The following is a 16529-nucleotide window of genomic DNA, read 5'->3' as shown; positions in this document are numbered from 1 at the left end:
ATATATAAATATTAATATGTTGCAGCTTCCAGTGACCTAATTTAATATAGGGAAAAGGAGAGACCACAGAGAAGCATAATTGGGTAGTATATATTATACTAATTTTCTCAAAACTATCTTTGCATAATTGGGTTTCTTGTAGGAATTCTATTTTTTTTTTTTTTTTTTTTTTTTTTGAGACGGAGTCTCGCTCTGTCACCTGGGCTGGAGTGCTGTGGCCGGATCTCAGCTCACTGCAAGCTCCGCCTCCCGGGTTCACGCCATTCTCCTGCCTCAGCCTCCCGGGTAGCTGGGACTACAGGCGCCACTACCTCACCCAGCTAGTTTTTTGTAGTTTTTAGTAGAGACGGGGTTTCACCGTGTTAGCCAGGATGGTCTCGATCTCCTGACCTCGTGATCCGCCCGTCTCGGCCTCCCAAAGTGCTGGGATTACAGGCTTGAGCCACTGCGCCCGGCCTCTCTTGTAGGAATTCAAAGATGTCAGACATTCTGAACATGGCCTTGAGCACTGGCAGCTGATATTTCAGATTTAAGAAGGATCCATATGCTTTGGCAGTTAGATTTAGATGACAAGGTTAACATTCTGTTTAAAATGGATAACATACAGTGTCATCACACAGAAACCACCACATTTATTTTTATTTAACTACATAGGTCTGCTTCTCTTTTTTCCATTTATCATGACCAACAGTGACCTTTAATCAGAGTGATAACTACCACTTTGACCAAAGTTAAATATATGAGCAAATTATCTTGCTATTGAGACATTGGCACACAATACTTATTTAATGCATTTATAACATCCTGCAAAATTACATTCTTCTTATATTAGGAAAGCAAATCTTATAAACATTATGACATCTCTTACCTCAAAATCAACATCTCCACAACAGCTGCACACAACACATGGACCACTTATTTTTAGTACATCCTCTCTTTTCTCATTTTGAATTGTAAACTTTGGTAGACATGGGTGCCAGGTCTGAATAACATAACCTACTGGTACACCAGGAGGAGCTTGGATTTCTATCTAGAAGGCAAAATAATATATGTAAACGTAATAATCCTAATGCCTATGTTTGATGAAAGGCTCAATGACAGGGTAGAAATTGTTGCTGAACTACTTTACAAAATGCCCTGGTAATTGCTCACATACCTCCTGAAGGCAGCAGGGACAACAACAGCTGCTACATCTTAGTGGTCTCTCCAGAGTTATGACTTCTTGACCCATATTATCAATAATCCTCAAGGTAAAAGGTCTAGATGGCCCACAGCAATTTCGGGTACAGCAATCAGTATCTTCTGCTGCAAAGTAAACCCTCTGTCCAAAGCTGTTCTTAATTTCATATTTGTTATTAGTTTCAAAACCTGTTAAAACTAAAAACATAAAAGACGAAATCATAATCACCTCTATGTTAAAAATATTGAATTTATCCAAAGATATTATAATATCTAGCTATGCCAGTTTTGGATGATACTCCAAGTGGCATAAGGAGAAGGAGAAGAAATGATGCTCAGAGATGATCCAGGCAGAGAAAAATGGCAAAAAAAAGGAGGAGGAGAGATTACCAATGTATAGAGAAATTAAATCCTTATGTGAGACACAGGAAACAAGTTATATTTCCCTAATTCCATAAATGTCTGTCAGAAGAGAGACTTTTCTGCTGAGGGTTGGGACAATACTGTGGGTGGGCACAGTGGTGCTAGGTGCATAGATAAAATGTCCACTAATGCACGATAGTTTTTGTGTAATGTGGAGGGGAATATAAGAGGATTGCTATTTATGTGCTAGGAAATTTTATATTAATTGGTTTGAGACTGTCTTATAAACCATACCTATGTCTTATTTTTTGCAATGCTTTTGAAAGAAGGCAATGTACATGCATAAAAACCGAGGGAGTGAAAATGAAAGGTGAATTAGAATGTCACAGTGGACCCAGGGCATCCTTATTCAACTCAGCAGTAGTTGTTCAGAAGTGGGAGGTGGGTATTAGACAAAGGGTGTTTGGCAACCAACACTTCAACTCACAGAATATCTAGACCATGGGAATCCTAAGTGAACTCTGCACCTTAGCTGGGCTAATCTCTTCATGAGGGAAACAGATGGCTGCAAAATGTTGACGCTCACATGCTTTTGTATCAAGGGCTTTCCATATCTAACCACACACTGGAAACTTCTCCGTATTTAAAGCCAGAAAGGAGCAACAACTGTCCCACTTGTACATAACCCTCAGTAACTGGGGTCATAGATGCCAGAAGCCTGACTAAAATGATGAGTGATTAAAATAAATATATGGAGGAAAAGTCACTCTACAATGCCTATGTGGAAAGACTCTTGAGTCAGAGAAAGATGGCCTTCACAAGTCTTAGCACCATGAACGCCTTTAAGAGTCCTTGGTGGGACACAGACAAACCCTGTACTCTGCATTTATAAGAACCACCTTTGATTTCAACATCTGAAATAGTCAAATGTTTAATGAGAAAAAAGTTAAGCTGATTTTGAGAGGGCATTTATTATCTAATTAATGGTTTCATTAAGTAGCTTAATCTCAAAAATCTCCAGCTTATTTGTAAAACAACATTGCTTTACATAACCTTTAAGTTTCTTTTCATTTACTTAAAATACAAACAAATTGTTTATGTCCTTTATTGTCTTCTGTGTTTTGAACTGAGAAAAAACCTAGTTTTATGGCTCAGATTCTAAAAAACTGAGTAATCTTCGTTCTTTTTTATACCACTCATGAAAAATAACATAGATCTTTCAATTTTGGAGAAAAAGAAACAAAAAAATCTTGAGACATTTCTTTTTTGAAATATAGCATAATTAAAAAACTATTAGATTTGGAACTTTCTATTCTCATAATTAACACATTATTTAACAAATATTTATGAAGTCCATAAACCTACAAAAAAAGATAAATCGTGTGCTGTGTAATGTTTGGTTATATCTGTTTGGATTTTATAGCCTTATTCATATATACTATAAAACATTTAAAAATTCAGAATACAAAGCTGTTTTCCAGAGAAAGCTTTGTTTACATACACTAAAAAAAAAAAAATCAAGTAAATTATAAATATCTAATAATGTGCTTTATAAATAACTTCAATGTAATAGATGGCAATCATATATTTTAGCCAAATCCATTATTTTGCTTATACAATCCATGTTCTAAGTTTTACCAGTGGAAAGAAACTTTGGAGACAGGTGAAAACGACCTAACAGACATATTCCTAAAACCTGGCAGAGTTTTTATTAAACCTTTTATATCTAGAAGGAAAACACTATTGTTCATAAATCTACCTGGGGTCTTCTTCCCCTGGCAGCCATTATAAAACATTAATTGGCTTCCTAAGTTTATTCCTGCACCTAAGGAGCTCTGGACCCAAGGAAATGCCAGGCCATTCAGCAGGAGCAGGAGTGCTCTTCTATGAAGCCAAGCCTGCAGGCTAGTTGGTCAGCATCCTCCAACACTGCAGCGTCCTGCATCCGACCTGGTATACAAAGGTTTTATAGAGTTCATCTTAACTCCCAAGAGAAACTGTGGGCACAAATGATAATTTTCCCAAACTTTCTCATCCGAATAAAAAAGATAACTTACTTTAAAATGTGGCTCTGTGCCATTCTTAAGCTGATCACAATTACGGATAAAATAGCTTAAGTGGTAGAAGTCAGATAAAAAGTGATGTATGAAGAGAGGAGCAAAATAAGGGTTTTGATTATTTTCCTTCTAAGTTAGTGTCAATTTCCTGAGGGTAGGTGCCCAACATAATAGCATTTTACCTTTTGCTTCCTAAATTTTATAAATGAATTGCTGATGTTTATTATTGTAAATAACCGGCTTTACTGTCCCATATAAGTGAGAGTGTTGTATTGGTGGAGGTTGATGTGCCTTCTACTCTGTATAGAAACAGGATTAAAACAATGAATACATACCTTCCAGAAGTTCAATTTGCTGATGAATCAGTACCTGATCTATCTGTCACAGAAAAAAAAAAAAAATAAGTGTTAAGTATATGTCAAATGAAGGTTTTGATAAGCTAACCAAATTAAAATTCATCTATTTATATTTTTTAAAGTACATGTAATCAGTTATCAATATTTAATAGCTTATATTACTTCTTAGTATAAAACGGAAGTTAATATTTTTAATTAATAAAAGATTTATTGTGTTCATTATTAATGTGGAAAAATTCAGGTCAAATAAAATTGATTTACACTGGAGTATCTTTAACAATTAGTAAATTGAGGTGGCTCATGCCTGTAATCCCAGCATTTTGGGAGGCCAAAGTGGGCAGATCACGAGGTCAGGAGAGCGAGACCATCCTGGCTGACATAGTGAAACCCTGTCTCTATTAAAAATACAAAAAATGAGCTGGGTGTGGTGGCAGGCGCCTGTAGTCCCAGCTACATGGGAGGCTCAAGCAGGAGAATCACTTGAACCCAGGAGGCAGAGGTTGCAGTGAGCCGAGATTATGCTACTGCACTCCAGCCTGGGCAACAAGAGCGAGACTTCGTCCCAATAAATACATACATACATACATACATACATACATACATACATACATGAATTGATACAAATGGCCAGTAAGTTTATGAAAAAATGCTCAACATCACTAATCACCAGAGAAATGAAATCCAAACCACAATGAGATATTATCTTTGTCCAGTTAAGAATGACTATTATCAAAAAGACAAAAAAATAACAAATAATGGTAAAAATGTGGAGAAGGGGAAATCTGTTGGTGCGAAAGTAAATTAGAGCAGCCATTATGGAGAACAGTGAAGAGGTTCCTCAAAAACTAAAATTACAGCCACCATATGATTCAGCAATCCCACTACTGTTTTTTTTAAACAGTATTTTTTCAAATTTTTCAAAATTTTCACAACAAAAATTTTAAAGGACAGGAAATCAATATGTCAAAGAGGTATCTGCAATCTCATGCTTATTGCAGCATTAATAGTCAACATATAGAATCAACCTAAGTGTTCAATAGATAAAGAACAATTCATTGTTAATACACACAATGGAATAAAAATCAGCCATAAAAATGAATGAAACCCTGTCACTGGCAGCAACATGGATGAGCCTAAGGGACATATTATGTTAAGTGAAATAAGCCAGGCACAGAAAGAAAAATACTGAATGTTCTCACTCATATGTGGAAGCTTTAAAAAATTGATTTCTTAGAAGTACAGAGTAGAGGCTGGGCACGGTGATTCACGCCTGTAATCCCAGCATTTTGGGAGGCCATGGCAGGTGGATCACAAGGTCAGGAGTTCGCGACCAGCCTGACCAATATGGTGAGACCCCGTCTCTACTAAAAATACAGAAACGAGCTGGGTGTGGTGGCGGGCGCTTGTAGCCCAGGTACTTGGGAGGCTGAGGAAGGAGAATCGCTTGAACCTGGGAGGCGGAGCTTGCAGTGAGCTGAGATCGCGCCACTGCACTCCAGCCTGGGCAACAGGGTGAGACTCCATCCAAACAACAAAAAAAAGTAGATAGTAGAATAGTGGTTACTAGAAACTGTGAAGGGTAGAGAGGAGAGGTATAAAGACAAGTTGGTTAATGAATACAAAATTACATTTAGATAGGAGGAATAAATTCTAGTGTTCTACAGCTATGTAGGCTGACTATAATTAACAACAATTTATTGTATATTTTCAAATAACTAGAAGAGAGGATTTGGAATGTTTTCAACACTAAGAAATGATAAATATTGAAAGTGATAGGTATGCTAACTATCCTCATTTTTCATTACACATAGTACATGGGCAATAAAATGCCAGACTGTACTCTATAAATATGCACAATTATTATGTGTCAAAAACAATTTGAAAAGTAGAAAACAGTCTTCCTTCTAGAGGAGGCTCAAGAAATACTGATAACTTGTTTAGCCATCAAAGAGATTTTTTTACAAGTTTCAAATTTGTATTAAGCATACTTAATATCAACCTTTGTCATATGTGATAACATCCTTTATGTATTTTATGAGACCTTGATTTTTAAAATATCTATTTCTGTGTATTTCTTGCATAATACAATAATGACCAAAAATTCCTATGATTGTGCCACTTAAGTACATTGTGGGAAATTAAGTTACTAAAGAGAGTGCAAGAAAGAAGTGATTTATGAAATGAAAACTGGCTGGACACACGGAGTTTCTTGTTTCTATTTGATCTACCTGATTTCTAACACCACATAAATGTTAAACCTCTTATTGCTGAGATTAATTATAATTTAGTGCAACAAAATCCAGGACTTTTTACTCCTTTATTAATGACATTTATAAAATTGGGTCTTCCAAAGAACAAAAGCAGCATCATAAAATGCAGTTTTATTAGTTACAATAAAAGGTGAGTTGTATTACACATAAAATATTAACCCCTTGTTTGGTGCCACTTATTGAAACTCAAAAATAAACTTTATTTAAATTTTCTTTCAAATTATAAAGCAATTATTCAGTATTGAGATTAAAGAGCACTTTGCTCAGTACCAAAGTTTGGGGATTAAGAAAACAGTCTCAACTCTTCAGGTTCTCACCCCAGAGTGAGCTATATAACTTCTCTGGACCTCAGTTTCTTCTTTTGAAAAATGGAGATAACTGTAGCACCTATACATCATAGACTTTCTATAAGGATTAAATGAGTTAACACATGTATCAGGCATACAACAAAGACAGGAAAACAGTGCTAATTAAATGTTTGTTATTGGCCATTATCATAGATTGTATTTAAGATCACACAAAATACAATTTTCTAAGGCATTTGTATTTTGCTTTAAAACTGAACCTGACCTAAAAGAATGAGAGTAATCTCTTAGCAGAAAATATAGTTTTGCCATTTCAGACTTTGGTGAATTATTCATTTGTTAATCTGGTTAAGCAAGCTGGAAGCACAGTTCTGTTTTTTATGAGTATTTTGTGTCTTTGAAATTACCTGACTTAAATATTCTAATCCAGGTGGACAGTTTAATGGAGGTGGTGGTGCTGGCATCCATGGTATCCCTGCAGCTCCACCTGGCTGATTATATACTGGCTGATTATACATTGGCTGATTTGGGACAGGAAAGCCAGCTGGGCCAGGACCTGAATGGCCAGTTGGTGGGGGTGGGTAGCCAACCTGGGGCCCAGGGTAGCCATTATATCCTGGAGGTCCTGAAATACAAACAAGTGAAATGATTTATAACTGCACCAAAAACGGAATCATCAACCATTTTAGGGTTACGCCATCTATCTGTAAGTTGACATTTCAGCATAGAAATCTGTATCTGTGATGTTTAAGATATGCTTTTATCTTTCTGAGATTTTTCAATGAAATATCTGTGGTTGCACATCCACTTCTATTTTGAGGATAGCAGGCAGTGAATAGCCTTACCATTACCATTCAAAACTCAGATGGAAAATATGCTTTAATATCTGAGAAAATGAAAGTAAATAAGCATGATCTACAGTCACCTACATAAAGATTCTGGCAAGCCTCAAGGGAAATAGACACGGCATTGGTAGAAGGCCCAAAATAATGGCTTTGAGTCAGCATTTCTAGGGCCAAAGTATCTTGTGAAAAATGATAATTCTGAAATTCTAGCAAATGACTTATAATATATGTATAGAACTGGGGTAGTTTTGCCCCTCTCTGTCAGGGATATTTGACAAGATCTGCAGACTTTTTTTGGTCACAACTGGAGGGGAAGATAATACTGCATCTGGTGGGTAGAGGTCAGGGCTACTGCTACACATCTTCAAAGACCCAGAACAGCTCCATAAAAATGAAGAATTGTCCAGCCCAAAATATTATAGTGCTACTGTTGAAGGTGAAAGCATGTCATTTCTTTCAGTACATTCCAGATATCTGCTTGGGTTAATCCTTTGTGTTACGTTTTAATCCATAATGTATTGCTTTCCTAAGTCCTTCTTCATTAAAATAAAATTTCATTGTAATATTTAGATTAGAAATTTAAATTTCACAATTTAACATCCTTTGGTCTCTGGAAAATATAATTTGAGAAACAAGGATGGCAAAAAATTGTAAGAGGCAGAGCAGAGGCAGAAATTTAATAAGAGTAAGTGTACTTCATATTCTCTATGAATATGTGATTACGATGAAGATTTATATACCTGTTTGTATGGTCCACAGAGTAGCAATTCCATAGCAGTGGAATATAATTTCAAAAGACTGTGTTTCTCAATATTTTAATGTTAAAGCCTATGCAAAATGCAATACTTAGAATAGGAAATGTATACATTCTTTTAAATGGAACATTTGTGACAAAATTCATTTGCCTTTAAAAAATAAGGCTTAGAAAAACAGATTAAACCTCACAATAATGCATCATAAATATAGTTTTTATAATTTGTTCCTTTATGATGAATGAATATTTACAAATGATCCATAACGTGACTGGCTGAGTTGTAGAATATGAGGACACAAATCTCAAGGAGGCATCCTGCTGCCAGAGAGCTTACAGTCAACTTCTGAGAGAAAGAAAACACATTTAGAACAAAAAAAATTCATATGGATGTGATGGAGAGAATGTATGTCAGGGAGGGCAGGGCATGAGGCAGTTACTTTAGGTAAATATAACTTACATCAAGGTCTAAAAGATGAGAAAAGCTTTATTTGAAGATCTAGTGACAAATGCTTCAGGAGGAAAGAAAGGCAAATAGAATACCTCTGACTTTGTAATGAATTTGACATGCTTGTAAAAGAGAAAGGAATGTCATAAGAAAGAAGACGACTAGGAAAGGCTGTTAGCAAAGTAATAGGAAGCTGTTCATCAAAGGAGGCCTTACTCAGGAGTCTGGATTTGGTTCCAATTATGATCGTCAAGTACTGGAGGATTTTGAGCAGAAGAATGAGTCCCATGGTCTTATTTATATCTTACAAAATTTTCAAGAGTGGAAAAGTATTAGAATTTACAACGGAAAACACAGATGCAATCCCTGTTCATCATTGTTTAATGAGAGAGACAACTTTATATCCCCACTTATTCTAGGGAGCTATAATACCAGAGTAATTAATTGATTAATTAGAATCAGAGATAAATGCTTTCAAGTAAGAAACCACGATTTTATGACTAGAGATGCCAAAGGTTGCTATTGAGATGGGAAGAGAAAAAGGGAAGGAGTAGGAACAGCTGCCCTGAGGGGTCACCTTTATGCTGAGATCTGAAGGATGCACAGGAGTTCAGGAGGCCAGAGTCATAGAAAAAACATTTCAGAGCAACGTCCTGGGACAGTAACTAACATAGGTCTTTAAAAATCTGAAAAACAGCCAGTCTAGCTGAATAGCAGCAAGCCAGGCTCAAGAGAAGGTTAAAGAGAGAGCATGGAAAAGGCCATCCTGGGTTTAGTGTTAGCCTTTATTCTAAAAGTAATAGGACACTAATAAAATAGGGGTTATACACTCTCTGTAATATGAGCAGATTTACATTTTTAAAGATCACTGGTGTCAGCACAGAAACCAGACCACAGGCAGACCAGTGGGTATGTGGAGATGTGATTTAATTTCTTACATTTTTAACATCATCATAATTTCCCCAGACTCTGAAAATATGATCGATTACTCATCAAATGAATGAATTAAGCATAAAGAATTACCTGAAATTTGAACATTAGTATCATTTATGTAAAGAGCAATTGATTTAAAATATTTTAAATATGTTAGCAAATACTTGTCATTTCTTATTTGCAAGCATTGTGCTCAGTGTTTTACATACACTCTCATTTACTCTATAAAGCAACCTACATTGAAAATATCACCCTCATTTATAGATAGGAACACTGAGGCTTCGAGGTACTGCAACTTGTTTAAGACTACCACATAACTATTAGTACAGAAGGCAGAACCTAGTTTACCAGCACATTTACCTATACAAAAATTTTTTTTAAAAAAGCAGGCAGAACCTGAAGCCTGATCCAAACTCCCTATGCCTCAGCTTTCCTACATACACAATGGGGATAACTAACAGTATTTACCTCGTAAGAGTATTCTGAGAATTAAATGTGTTAATCCACATTAATTCCACATTTAAAACAATGACTAAAGCATGGTAAGCTCTCAATTTTAAATTATCCTTACTGTTAGCATCATTGTTATCTTAAGACTTGTGCTATATATAATCCTGGACTTGAGAAACAAAATAAAGCTGTAGAGTGATATATATATATATATATATCAGCAAACTCTCAAGTCTGATTATATCTGAACTGTATTATTTATGTATATCCACTTTTAATTTAGTGATAGGGTGGATTAAATAATTCTCTTAAGTGCCTTGGATGACTGTTATAGACTTACTAATGATTTTCCAAACAGCAATCCTGTAAGAATTTAGAGCAGAGGTTCTCAACCCTGGCTTCACATTAGAATGACTTCAGGTGTTAAAAGATTACTATTCCTTGAGTCCCACCACCAGAAGCTATGATTTAATTTTTCTGGAATAGTGCCTTGGCACTACCATTTTGAAGTGGTTCTGCGTGATGATACTTCAGTGCACACATGGTTGCCATGAGCCACCACCTGAGAGTCTTTGAGCTTATCTAGCTCATATTCTTTTAGTTGCAAACATCTGGGTGAGATCCGGGACCGCAGGGAGGTTTCTTGCTAGGCAATTAAACGTGACTTTCAGCTCCTAAGCACATTTGTTTACTCAGGGAAGAGCATACAGTGGGTACATCCTTCTATCCAACCCACATTCCCTTTGATCTTAAATCCTCAGGATGCTCTTTCAAGATCTGGGTAGCCTGCCTGCTTGTAAATCCGGACATGCCATGGCCTTTGCTATTTTTAAAGTTCTAGTAGTTTGGATAACTGCATTTGCCTAAATGAAAATCTCTGAATTCTTTCAGGCATTGGTTGAAAAGAAAAAATGTACTCAATTACATACGTAGTCAAATGACTCAATTATTTTCTTAGAAATACAGGGCTGAATCAGTATATATACAAAAATAAAGCTTTCATATATATTATAAAATTAAAATGAGAATTATTCCCAGGTAACTGAATTTCTATTACTTCCAGTTTTAAGCAGTCTTACCATTTTGATGTGACTCTCACTGAACACATGCCAAGCTACTACATGACTCAATTTATCAGAAATAAATTTCCTAAATGTGATTAAATGATCATAATTTTCAGAACAGATGGAGGATCAATAAAATATTTTACTTAACATTTGTGTTTTGGGATGTGCAGTCTTGTATTTCATTTGCTAAATTTAAACCTAATGCTGTTTTTACTAGCTTTCTTTATACCTTTACTGTACTCTATAAATAAAATTACTTCTATGGAAAATGTATAGCCAAATAAAATAATCAAGAACTAGGCTGCCAAAATTTCATTAATACAGTTTTAAAAAAGAATGACTAAAATAAAAACAAATGCACAATTCTCTCTCTCTCTCTAGAGAGAGAGATCAATTAACTTTCATTTTTCTTCTTTAATCAACTACTTTACCTTGGAATGCTGTCGGTGGATACTGAGGAGGATACCCAACTGGCAAGTTTGTTTCCGGGTGAGAAGCATTCATCTGTGTGTCTGCAATTCAAGGAGAGGTAAATAGATGTCTGATTAAATAAAATATATATTAGAAAGAAACAATGTATTGTACTTAGATAATTGTCACTTGTGTGGTCTTATGCTGTACTGAAATAGGGAAAGTAAAATTTTCACTTAACATAAGCTGTGCCTATTATCAGAGCTAATTTGCGATTAGCAAATTTGTTTCAAACAAATTTCCCTCTAGATAAAATGAGACAGCTAAGTTACTGGGGCTGAATTACCAGTTTTTGAAACATCCCTGATGAATGTTCAGTTCCACATTTTGTTGACAATAAAACAAAGACAGCTTTAAAATTACATATAGACTATGAAGAAAGAGATAAATGAAATTAATAGGATGTGAGGATGGTAGAATTATGGATGATTTTAAAGATATCTATCATCACTGCTATAAGAATTATTATTTTAAATATTTAAAATAATGAATATACTTCAGTATTTATATATTTTATGCTTACTCTGGAACTACATCAATAAAGTTGAACCATATGAAATTCCCCAAATATGACTGGTTTTGACCCACAAAAGTCATAATGTTTAATTACAATACACTAGCATATTAAACTTCGTTACTTGCTAAGAAGGCTTGAGTAACCTTAACATATGCACAAATGGTTCAACCTAAATATTAATATTCATGTCTATCTAGTCATTCAGTTACCTACTGCAGCCAGTCTCTAAATATTTACTGAGCATGTCCTATGTCACCCTTGAATTAGGCTCTGTGGCTACAATGGCTCTGCTTTCATACAGCTTAAGGTGTAGTAGACACTACACTTATCTCCTTATCTGTTTCCTGATGAATTACTAACTCTAAATTCAAAATCTTTTTTTTTTAGAATCATGGAGGCATGGCATCAATATAGAAGAACGTATAGGTCAAACTTTCACTGTAACATTTTTTTGTATGTGTCTCTATTATGAACTTTGAAAGACCACTCAACTTGCTAATCATGTGGTTTTATTAGGAAGATTGGATTGTTCTCCTCACCCCCTGCCCTGGCCTTTCTCCGTCATAAATGGCTTCATCATGACTTCAGCAGAATGCAGTCCATGGTGATTGTGTAAAATCAGGCAAAAAAACCGCTCTCCTACTCGTTCAAAACTAGCCTGGCCAACATAATGAAACCCCATTTCTACTAAAAATGCAAACATTAGCCAGGCATGGTGGCGCATGCATGTAGTCCCAGCAACTCAGGAGGCTGAGGCAGAAGAATCACTTAAACCCGGGAGGTGGAGGTTGCAGTGAGCCAAGATCGTGCCACTGCACTCCAGCCTGGGCGACAGAGGGAGACTCCGTCTCAAATAAATAAACAAACAAACACAAAACAACAACAAAAAACAAATAAGGGCTTTTCCCTGGACAAACGCTGCAACATACCCTTTGATTTCTGAATCATTACAAATCTCTGAAACTTCCCATCATTCTTTCCCATCCATTCTCTTCTATTTCTCAGCATCAAGTGACTGACCTAACTCCCTAGTTCTCTAGCTAATAAGGCCCTGCCTGCAGCCCCTACTCCAAACTTAAGTTGGAAACAACAGCATCAGACTCAGAATAGATTTCAAGAAAATATTCTGCAAGTCTGAAGTAAAGATCTAGCCTTTACAGGTATGTCACATTGTGATACCTCTTAATAAGCAACATTGTTTGAATACTAGAACATAGAACACACACACACATACACATATCCAGGAGCAGACAGACTCAAGAAATCATGAGCTCACAATCTCTGGGCTTTTGGTACCAAAGCAATGATTCTGATTTCAGGCATTCCAGGGGAAATTCATACAAGGAGAATGAGTGAATGGGCAGGTGTTCAAGTAGAACAAAGAGTATGCTAATTATGGTTTGATTTCTGCATTTTTGAAATGTAACTTAAAATGGCTTATAAATAGTACAAGTCTATCGCATTGTCTTAAAGATATTTTATTTTTATGTCTACATGTATGTATATATACATATATACACATTTATTCACACACATATACACATTTTATTTCTATTTAGGCAAATGCATTCATACATACATACAATTATATACATACAAAACTGAAAAGTTAAAAGTTGACTATGACCATGACCAGATACATTGTTGTAAATTCAGTGCAATCAACTTAAAGCTTGTGGCAAATAAAACAGTGTCATTCTATATAAATTTACATTTAAAAAGCTTTGAGTTTTGTAAGTAAAAAGAAAACCATAAAACTTCACATGGGAAAAGCGAGGAGTCTAGTCCTGGAGATTATTTCATATATCTAATAAGGCTGACACTGTAGCAACAGATAAATATTTTTTGTTACCTCAACAAAGATGAAAGAGAGAATAAAGAAAAGCATTTCAGAAAACAGGATTTAATTTTGAATTTAATTTTCCCTATGTAGTGGGAATTTTGAACATAATTTTCCCTCTGTAGTGGTGTCCCTCTTCAGAACCTTAATATCTTAATAAGACAAAGTTTTTATCACTTGCTTGATAAATATCCATCTTACTTAGAATTTTCTTGAGAGAAAAAAAGCCAGAACATAATGACTGGTATTTATTTAAACATACAAACATGTGTCTGTGATGAAATATACGTTGAGGTGTGTATCTGAGGAGTTTATTACAATGAACTGAAATCTTATTATCTGTTGATTAGTATGACTGAATAATCTTTATAAATATAAAATACATAGAGAAAAAAGAATATTGTTCTGGTTTGAATATATGCTACAGAACATATTTCCCAATAAAACTAGCATTCCTTAGCTTTACAAAAGGTTTTCTTATTTTTAATGAAGAACCTAGTGGTAGTGGTATTTTTGTACATCTTCTCTATAGTCAAAATACTGAACTAGACATTGTATTCTGGAGCATAAACAACAGAAAGCAAATTATATACTTTCAGACACTGAATAAAACATTATGACAAATAACAAGTTACCAACAGATTAACATTACAGGGAGGAAAGTAAACATTTAAAATAACTTACTTTGTTTGTCCATGATTAAAACAGTTCTGAAAAAGAAGATCTGATATTAATACACTGTCTACAAGGCCACAAGTCAAATGTAACAGTTGAAACAGGATACTCCAAAACTACAGAGTCACACTCATAGGACATTCCTCTTTATTCATCCAGCCCAGCCTTACCTGGTCATTTAATCCCTTTGTGCTTGACTGCATTCCCCTTGCTGTGTTTCTGAGCAGGAATTTAGAAATTGTTGGTCAGCTCATGATGGTGAACACATTCTAAAGCCTTTTGGGAAGAGGGTCCAGTGAGGCAGAAAGCCATAAAAACACACTATGAGCTAAGACTCCAAATAGTAACCAAGCTAATAACATCAACCTTCACAACTTGCACAATCTAAAGGAAATGCGTGGTTCAGTTCCCAGTCTCTGGACTTGGGCCCCAGGAATGTTCTAGCAGGAAAGCAAAAAATGTTAATTATCAGGTTACACTACTGCAATTTAGGTCCTGTGGACCTGTTCTTTGCAAATTTGAGAAGGCCTGAGACTACTCTGTGCATTCGGAGATTTTTTTTTTTACTAGAAAACCCACTCTCAGGAGTCGTCACAGCCATAGCACCTTGACCACCCAAGTGAAACGTTGTACTCGGTATTTATACAGAAACATAAATAGCAGCAAACATTCTACTCAGCATTTCTGCCTTCCAGTGCCTTGATCCGATCCTAGTTTTTCCCAGTACTATTCAGTCATTACTTTCTCCATCTCCTATAGATCCTGATGCCCTTCATCCCTTTTAGCAACAATGCATTCGGCAAAACTGTTACTCAACATTTTTATCTTGGACCCATGCACATTAACACATACTGCCCTTCCTCTTCCCAGGCCCACTCCTGTGCTGGCTACCCTTTAAATTCTCTTACTGTGCAATCCTAAGTGGTTAGTAAGTCAACCGATCCCTTTACGTGCTCAACTAAAATCTAGAATTCCCTAGAAGAAATCACCTTCCTCCTTGCTGTTTCAGAATTACTTTTTGGCCAGGTGTGGTGGCTCTTGCCTATAATGCCAGTATTTTGGGAAACTGAGGCAGGAGGATCACTTGAGTCCAGAAGTTTAAGACCAGCCTGGGCAACATGAAGAGACATTGTCTCTACTAAGAAAAAATTAGCCAAGCATGGTGGCATGTGCCTGTAGTCCCAACTACTCAGGAGGTTGAGGTGGGAGGACTGCTTGAGCCTGGGATATTCAGGCTATAATGAAGTATGATGACTTCACTGCATTCCAGCCCGGGTGACAGAGCAAGACTGTGTTTTAAAATAAAAGTTTTTGTTTTGCTTTTATTATTGCCAACATTAAGCACAAAATTTTATAATCAACTTAAAGTCTTAAGAACATTCCAATTATAGTCACCTCTTAATTACACATACTCAAGATGTTCAGCAATGGTTGAATAATTCAAAATGGGTTTATGTGGTCCTGAAATAAATCAAAAGATGTGTTTGTGTTACTGATTTAACTTCCCAGATTTTCTTAGGACAACAGGAATCCCAGTTTGCATTAACCAGTCAGAAATTAATGCTGTAGGCCTCATCAAGCCAGAAAGGTAGAAATATTAAAATTTATACTTTTTTTGCCATTAATCTATAAGGTGAACAATAAGCTAATAAACACATGTAACCAAAGTAGACTAAAAGTTCTGAAGACATTTGTGTTTTAGATTCCATCATAGGAAGAACTGTATAAAGAAGACTAAATTCATACATATAAGAGGATATGATTTTTGTCAACCTCACATTTCCACCATCAAAGACTATACTTTAAAATGCCAATTTTCTTAAAATATGCTAAGAGTACTTTAACAGATATATCAGAAAAGATGAATAATTCCGGATTAGAAATAGGTAGTACCCTCTAATTAACATACTGGACTACACATCTCTAAAATCTTTACCTGCCCCTTACTTCTTATAGGATACCTCTCTTGATAACATGCTTAGCTTAAAAAAAAAAAAAAAAA

The 16529-nt window shown here is 35.6% G+C and overlaps 1 protein-coding gene across 6 annotated transcripts in view; it reads right to left on the bottom strand.

The window, feature by feature from the left end:
• PLSCR1 (phospholipid scramblase 1) overlaps window positions 1-16529 on the bottom strand; it is a 29094-nt gene that overhangs the window by 5799 nt on the left and 6766 nt on the right. For 4 of the 6 annotated variants that reach the window (XM_017889306.1, XM_017889307.1, XM_017889308.1 and 1 more), the window contains 6 exons: window positions 14537-14562; window positions 11456-11536; window positions 6938-7155; window positions 3935-3977; window positions 1157-1377; window positions 869-1030 (listed from right to left, as the gene is read on the bottom strand). In XM_017889306.1, coding sequence (XP_017744795.1) covers window positions 869-1030; window positions 1157-1377; window positions 3935-3977; window positions 6938-7155; window positions 11456-11536; window positions 14537-14549 — 738 coding nt within the window. In that variant the 5' untranslated portion in view covers window positions 14550-14562. Of the gene's footprint in view, window positions 1-868; window positions 1031-1156; window positions 1378-3934; window positions 3978-6937; window positions 7156-11455; window positions 11537-14536; window positions 14563-14697; window positions 14804-16529 lie in introns of all 6 variants that reach the window. The other 2 variants (XM_017889305.1, XM_017889304.1) reach the window with 2 other exon arrangements.

This window comes from Rhinopithecus bieti, unplaced genomic scaffold (assembly GCF_001698545.2).
Source record: "Rhinopithecus bieti isolate Rb0 unplaced genomic scaffold, ASM169854v2 scaffold_19037, whole genome shotgun sequence".
In the NCBI taxonomy this organism is placed as follows: Eukaryota; Metazoa; Chordata; class Mammalia; order Primates; family Cercopithecidae; genus Rhinopithecus; species Rhinopithecus bieti.
Note: the sequence above shows the minus strand (reverse complement) of the source record. Positions and strands in the feature narration are given on the sequence as shown.